This window comes from Mytilus edulis, chromosome 7, assembly GCF_963676685.1.
Source record: "Mytilus edulis chromosome 7, xbMytEdul2.2, whole genome shotgun sequence".
Classification (NCBI taxonomy): Eukaryota; Metazoa; Mollusca; class Bivalvia; order Mytilida; family Mytilidae; genus Mytilus; species Mytilus edulis.
The window spans coordinates 74,355,223-74,363,826 of NC_092350.1; the positions used below are offsets into that span (position 1 = coordinate 74,355,223).

At 31.3% G+C, this 8,604-nt stretch overlaps 1 protein-coding gene across 1 annotated transcript; it reads right to left on the reverse strand.

The window, feature by feature from the left end:
- On the reverse strand, positions 1–5,502 carry LOC139482188 (uncharacterized). Its single transcript, XM_071265889.1, has 2 exons — positions 5,404–5,502; positions 1–2,077 (listed from the first exon to the last, which is right to left on the reverse strand). Exon 2 carries the CDS (start codon positions 1,394–1,396, stop codon positions 371–373), a length of 1,026 nt encoding a protein of 341 aa, XP_071121990.1. The 5' UTR covers positions 1,397–2,077; positions 5,404–5,502; the 3' UTR covers positions 1–370.
- Positions 5,503–8,604: the final 3,102 nt, after the last annotated feature.

Below are 8,604 nucleotides of genomic sequence, written 5' to 3' on the forward strand. Positions count from 1 at the left end.
ATCGAAGATTAATTTATTAAGTTACACATGCAACAGAAAGATACCAATATGTGTCCTAACATTTTAGTTCACAGTTTGTCATTTCAAACAGTAACACAACTAGCTGGAATATTGGTAGTTTCCAAATTTATATACGCGTTAATGATTTATAATGTTAAGATTGAGAACATATGGTAAGGATGACATGCTTTCCAATTCAATAATAAAATGCAATCCTTGACAGATCCCGGGATATTTTGTTAATATACCATATGTTTTATTGTGTCAAATTATAGATCAGATATTTCTTTTAAACTTTAACAAATTCAATGAAATAACTTAAATTAAATAAGGGAAATCTTTGTTTTATCCGATGTGAGATTTTATGTATTTAAACCAAAGTAAAAAGCATTGCAGTATTACCATAATTTGCAACAAGTATCTGATTTGTACTTTTGTCATAATCAAGAGAATAGTGGTTGGTTAGACCATTTCCGACTGTAAGTATTTCTTTGTGTTGTTGTCCATCAGCAGATATAACTACCACATTGTTTGATGAGTTCCCAACTACGTATACATTACCACCATTGTCGACAGATATACCACATGGTCCCCAAAGAATTTTGTCCTTAAATGTCCATTGTGCTGCACCCTGTAACCCATAACATATCACGGTGTCGGTGTTGTTATTTGTATGGTAAATTTTGTCACCAAAATGAGCAACGTAACACATGTACAATGGTGGTAATTTAACGCAGACTATTTTATTTGTTGAGTTGTTGTACGGATCGATCAATTGTATTCCTTTTCCAGCTGCAGCACAAATTAATTGTTTATCTCTCACAGCTATGCCATAACAATAACTATCAAGTGGTATTTTCTTTTTTATATTTTTGTTTTGTATGTCGATGATTGTAATGCATTGTCTCTCTGACTCTCCGGATGATACAGCTAATGTGTTGTCCTCACTGATGTACGCTATGTCAAATGCCCATGTTGGTGTTTTAACTTCAAAATCTTTTGAGCCGTCAGTTTTGAATATTTTTACAATTTTCGAATCATAAAACGTAAACGCCATTCTTCCATCTGGTAACAAACAACAACCCGTGGTATAATCTCCTTTGATATCCACATTTTTATGTAGCTTTATATTGATACCTTCGACTGACCTATTTGAGCATCGTGGTACCAACATTTGGGCTTGTTTGTTTTTCTTCCTTGACAGGATAACATTACATGGTTTCCTCTCAATCTTGACGTCTCCAAATTCCTGGATATCTGTCACGAATTTGTGTAAGACGGCACTGGGATGAAATGACAATTCCATATTTTGTAAGTTGTCTTTTTCGACTACCGATTGTAGGAATTTATCATTGCAGGAAACTTCATTTTCAAATTGTTTTACAGAGAAAAACATTTGAAGATCTGTTGCGTGTTGTTTGATTTTTTTTACATTTTTCTGGTGTTCAGAAATTTCGGCTCTCTTTCCATCTAATAAGGCAAGCAATTGTCTTATTTTGTCTGTTTCTTTTTTTTTCAAATGAATTCAATGTTTCTATTATGGCATTCTGTATTTTGTCCAAATGGTTGTTGATTTTGGCCCGTGTTTCCTTGATTTCCTTTTCAATATGCTGCTTTTTCTCGGATATTGACTTTATGTTGTTTTCTCGATTCTGACGAATTATCTCTACATGTTCTGCCATTTCTGATAACGACTGTTCAATTTCATTTAAAAACTCCGATGTTTTGGCTTTGTCGATGATGTTGGTTAATCTGACAAAGTCTCGGCAATCGATGTGATCTTCTACGACACAACCACCACAGCAGGGACATTCATGCTTTCTACAGTAAATTGTGTACTTCTCATTATGTTTATCACAGTTTTTGGTGATTTTTTTAACATTACTTGGTAATTCCTGATATTCGGTTATCGGCACGGTGTTATGGTTTCGGGATGCTTTAGAAGCAGTATGATGTTTAAGGCATTGTGGACATAATCCTTCTTCACATTCTGTGCACCAGACTATGGATGGTTTGGTAATATGCTGGATATCACATGGACCGCAATGAGGTATTAATGATGCCATTGTTAATACAGCTAAAAATAAAAGGAATTTGTTTAGGGATAGTTATTTTGAGATTCCTCACTATTTATAACCGTATGTATACTTTGCTAAAAGATGATGATTTGAACCGGAATACATACCTCTAAAAAGACAAATAGCTTCTGACATACATTTCTCGGCAAAATATAAATATTTCTTTATAGAAATGTCATCCGCGACATGAAATATGCTGTATTTTATTTACTTTGACCTCCTGTATTTATATACAGTTGGCACAATTCGGTATTACATTACATTTTTTTCTAAAACATGGAATGAAAATTTTATATTTTTTTGGTAATTTGTTTATTTTTGACATAAAGACAGAAAACAATCAAACAGGATTACACACATGTACAGTTTGAAATATGGTCTTAAAGATATTATCATATTACTTCAACTATAAATAGCAAAACATATATCAAAATATAACTATAATTGTTGTACTAGTTATGAAATATATTTAAATCACCTTGGACATATTGTAATGGCAAACATTTTTTTATCTATATATTCATTTTGTGGAGGCGATAAGAAATTCATTGTATGTTGTTCTATTCTTATACAGTATTTCAAATATGCTTTTCACAGAAGGTTTTTCTCCTGAAGTTTTACAGCTATAAATACAAATTTCTAAAATCAACATTATATGTTGTACAACATTATATGGGTCAAAAATTTCCCAAATACCAAATTAAATTTAACATCTATTGCCTCTATATATTTAAGGCTAAAACCACATTTTAATAATAAATGTTTAAGTGCTATACAAATATTTTTGAAAATTATCTTGTAGGTCTTGATTTTTGTTCTGTCTGACCATAAGTATCGTATTTTTTTAAAAAGTTTTATCGTGAATCTAGTCCGATTCCATTTTAAGATACATAATGAATGATGTGTTGTCAATAAGTTCAACCTTTGCGATTATAAATTTAGAGGAGGTTTTTAGCACAAATTCTCACTGTTACAAGTGCAAAAAATGATGATCATACTTTAAATTACATATAAAGGTGCATGAAATTTATAACTTTAAAATGTGGCTATAAATGTTTAACAACACGTGGGATATACCTCTGCTACGATGATATCATCAGCTAAGTAGTCAGAGCTCCGGTACTTCGGTACATGATTTGTTATAAAACTTTGTAAAATAATTCGTCTATTGAAGTTTAAAACAAACTAAGGTATCAACTCAGCCATTTTGTTATTATTTGTCTCACAAGTGTTCGGCTTAGAGTGTTCTGAGTGAAGGTTTAATCCTGAAAAGCGCTTCGGAATCTTTAAAACGTGTTGATTTATAAAAAAAAAATAGCATTGGGCCGTATCTCTGGTGATGGGATACCATTGTTATGCTTTATAAAAAAATATTTAAGAAAAAATACTGAACTCCGAGGAAAATTTAATCGGAAAATCCCTTATCAAATGGCAAAATCAAATGACAAAACACATAAAAGGAATGGACAATAACTGTCATATTCATGACTTGGCACAGGCATTTTTCAAATGTAGAAAATGGAAGATTGAACCTGCTTTTATAGCGCTAAACCTCTCACTTGTATAGCAGTTGTATAAAATAATGTACTTAAATAATCCGTTTATAAATATCTCCTTCGGAAAAAGTTGATTTGAGATACATTTGGCTATTTATAGGCCACCTGTAGTTATATAGCCGTGAAATATTGGGCTTTGAGCATTCCTGGTGAAGTCGGATCAAGAAAATGGTTCAGGAGCAATTTGAAACGTGTTAATTTTTTTTTTTTTTTTGGCAGAGTTGAATGTTTGAGTTCAGATGATAAACGTGTAATCATCAGGTTGCGCTGTTACAAATAAATGATTTTAAGTTTGGAATGTGAAAATAACAGAGTTACATAAAACAGGTACAAACAATTTGAGAATTCAAGAGTGGAATTATGTCTTTTCATTAAATGATGGTATATAAATTTCACGTCCTAGACATACAATAAATCTATCTTTATGAAAGGTTGAATTGAGAAAAAAAATATTATTATATAAACTGTCTATTTCTTTTTGTATTAAATTAGGCAATACATGTTGTTTTACCAGTGGTTTAATTATACATTTTCTTTATTTTTTTTGATTATTAAACATGTAATAAATCTTGCTTTATCAGTGGTTTATTCATACATTTATATTTGTTTAAATTTAGATTTATTTTGTATTAAACATATCATAAATCTACTTTTACGAGAAGTTTAATTAAACAATTTCATTTTCTTTGATTTAAAATTTATTTTGTATTAAACATGTTCTACATGTACTAAATCTACTTTTACGAAACGTGAAACCGAATACTTAAAATTTATTAAAATTAAACCGTTCACAAAATATTGATTATTTTTAACTGAAATTTAAGACTGTTAGTTTAATCAATTTTAACAAATTTTTAGACTCGGTAAAATGCATCATTGCATGCAGTGTAAAGTACTGAGTGTTCGATATATGATGCGGTTTATTAAAACCCGACTTGTTAGTTATGCTTTTAAGAAGCGTGTCACATGATGACACTATGTAGATGTTCATGCTTTACTGTTTTAGGATTGAAGGATATGATCAACATTTGATACGTCTGCGCTTCATATATGGATTTAAAACCCGACTTGTGAGTTATGCTTTTTGAAGCGTGTAACATGATGACACTTAGTAGATGTTAATGCTATATATTTTAGACTGAAGGACACGATGTTTATTGTATATGTCAGGTCCTTAAAGTCTACGCATCGTATATGTATGTATTAATTTCGATGTGTGCAAATGCACAAACTATGGCAGACAATAAATCTGAAATAAAATGTGTTTTGATTGAGATAATGATTAACTCCCTTGCATTGGAACTTGGAAAAATGTTTTCATAACAATAAAAATAAACAATGTAATCTTGATAAGATGTATTGATAAATATACACATTATAATTGATAGCTTACCGAAAATTGGTACCGATAATTTTGTTACTACCACTGGGTCGATGCCTCTGCTGGTGGACTATTAGTCCCCGAGTGTATCACCAACCCAGTAGCCGAAGTACTGGCATGAAAATACGGATTTTTTGTGTTATTAAAATTTACTGTTACAAAATGAAAGAAATTATTATAAATTCAGGAATGTATCTCCCTCATGCAAAGCTCTGATTCCTTTCACGGATTTGGCTATACTTTTTGGACCTTTTGGATTATAGCTCTTCATCTTTTATATAAGCTTTGGATTTGAAATATTTTGGCCACGAGCATCACTGAAGAGACATGTATTGTCGAAATGCGCATTTGGTGCAAGAAAATTGGTACCGTTAATTTTGTTACCTACTTTGAATATCACTCCGTCACTCAAGTGGATAGAATAAGTATGTATTTATTTTTGTTTGATGATCCGCCCAACAGGAAGGTAAATAACCGTATTGATAATTATATCAGGTGACTTCCGACGATTTGGAAGTGTATAGTTATATATAGATACCAAGTTATAATGGCGGTATATTTAAAAAGAAGTATTGATAAAAACTCTATACTTGCACTTGGTTAATTTAATCATATAATCACAATTTTCTACATAAGAAAATGCCTGTACCAAGTCAGGAATATGACAGTTGTTGTCCATTCGTTTGATGTGTTTTATCTTTTGATTTTGTCATATGATTAGGGACTTTCCGTTTTGAATTTTGCTCGGAGTTCAGTATTTTTGTGATTTAACTTTTTTTGTTTGCAGGTTCGTGTTTAATATATAATTTAACTTAAAGTTATAATTTATAATGTACCGTCGTTGAACAATTGATTGGCCACTTTGTATGCACTCAACAGAATGTATTTCATTACGGAGAACTCTAAATTTTATTTGTTCATGGGGTCGAGCTTAAAAAAAAGTACATACTACATGTAAATCCTTTCTATATATATGATCAGATTAATTCATTCTTTCTTACTTGCGTTCTATTTCTTTTTCCGGTGCAATATTTTCAAGGAGTGACAAATAAAGGCAACAGTAGCATACTGCTGCTCGAAATTTATAATCGATTGAGAAAAAAACAAATCCGGGTTAAAAACCAAAACTGAGTAAAACACATCAAATATAAGAGGAGAACAACGACACAACAGACACACAACACTAAAATGCAACACACATAGAAACGAACTATAATATAACAATGGCCATTTGATACCAAAGAGACATTCAATCTTCTAAGTCGAAAATAAAATGACAACTTTCAGGCACAAAAATAACATTTACAATACAACATACATGTAGAAACTGAGGACTGAGCAACACGGAGCACAACAAAAACCGGGGGTTGTGATCTTATGTGCTCAAGAAGGGGAGGCAGATCGTTATAATCGGAATGAGAATGTGGTTTGTGTTATTTTGACTTAAATATCAATTCCCACCTGGAATTGCTGCATAACACAGATTCATGTGAGCATACTTAATGTCGGTCAATAACAAACAGAAATCAACATCATCTTGTTAAATGTTTTAATAAATAGCTTCCATATTTCAAAATTTCAATTAAAAGTAAAATTAACAAATCGAAACGTATGAAAAGTACACACACACAAATTTTAAGGCTCTTTACATTCAGTTATTTTCGAGTGCCTTACATCTTATGTGTTGTTGTTTTATCAATGTTGAGATCTAACTAACTTCTGCAATAAACTCTAATGGTAATTAGTTTGCGATCAACCATCACTGAGTGAAATATCATATGTTTTTATACGTCAAAGATTCGAAATAAATGCTAAAAAAGTTGCATAAATGACTAAAATAGTATATACATGTCTTTATGCATACATTTGGTTCAATACTTTGGATAACATTATCAAAACAAAGAGTAGAAATAGAGCTCCTCTGTTGTTCTGGTTAATTTCATATTTTGATAATATTATAATATAATTGAAAAAGAATATGAAATTGTCGTGGTTTAGTTACAAACTAGAGCTTTCTTACAATTGACGAAAGGTATGTATGCTTGACAAATCATATGTAATACCCGTTTGTAGGATCCTTTGTTTTTAATTATTCTTCATATTTGTCATATTATGGTTATCTTGTGATTGCACACCAAAAAGCAAAACACTGCATACAACAACATATAGCAAACTGCGACTCAATATTTTTATGACGTAGGATGTAGACTTATTTAAAAATAGGGTGACGGGGATAATTCAACTAAAATTGATAAACACAAAATCGTTAGCCGAATCCATCTAAAATATTTTGTCTTTGTTGTAGCAATATATTACCAAAACTTCACATTATTTATTTTAAAATTTTGCGATGTTGTGTATTTCAGTCTAATACACGGACTACAAGCTTGTTTCTGTTCTTATCAATATTGAATGTTAATCAAAGTTTGCATTTAAATCAAGAATAATAATGACGTTACACAGGTGGAAGCAAATTTCATTGACATTTGGTATCGTCCGGGTTGATTTTTTAAAAGAAAGACCTATCGTTTTGAAAGAAAAAGAATAGATATATAATTTAGTTGAAATTTGTCTTTTCAAGTCCCCATTGTTTTGAAAGATCTCCCTTTTGCTTATGCATCTTTATACATTTTTAGCTGAAAGGTTTCACATTCTTCTGTCATACTAAGAAAATAACTATCTCTTTTTTAGAGCACACCTTTTCATATGGGACAGTGAACGCCTTATTCATCTTTTCGTCGTCAGTCAATTCGTTAGTGTGAACCAAAAGTTACGAAATGAAACTACTTAGCGAAATGAAACCAGACTTAGCCACAGTGACAAAACAGTTGAAAATGTGTTGATTTTTATTTATAGTTATCAGACAAAGGTGGAAATTGTAAATGACAATAACGGTACGCATAACCAGATCTACTAGTAAATCATGTAGTCGATCATATCTCAGACTTGGTAGAGGCATTTCCTGGTTTTATAGCTAGATGAACCTAATACATAATGACAGGTGTAATAACCTTCTTTTGTCCTTTTTGAGCAAGGTGCGATATGGACATTCGGAATAGGCACAGGGAAGACTCCATCTTTCATAACAGATTCAAGAAAAAAAATTGTCGAATATCGTATGAATGCAAACTTTCATTTTCCGTAATTTTTTACGATTCAAATTTTCCTTAATTTGACATTAAACTGTAGCTAAGAAATACAAATTGCTAAATAAAAACTGAATCGCAATATACAAATAATCACAAATTGGTAAAAATTACTTGAATTGAACAAGATTTAACTTCCTGCATATGATGCACCATCTGCTGCACTATCTGTTGAAAACAAGAAAAACAGATAAGTCATAAATTAGGAAAACCAACGTATAACGCCTTCGGTTTTCAAACCAAGAAAACACTATCTTCGAAAGCCGGGTATAACTTGACGACATGAATGTTTATAAACTATTTGCAATAGTATGATTTTTTCGAAATGCATAGGCATTTCTTATCAAAGGGATAGTTAACATTAGCCGTATTTGGCACAGCTTTTGGGAATGTTGGGTCATAAATGCACTTCAACTTTGTACTTGATTGGCTTTCTTACTATT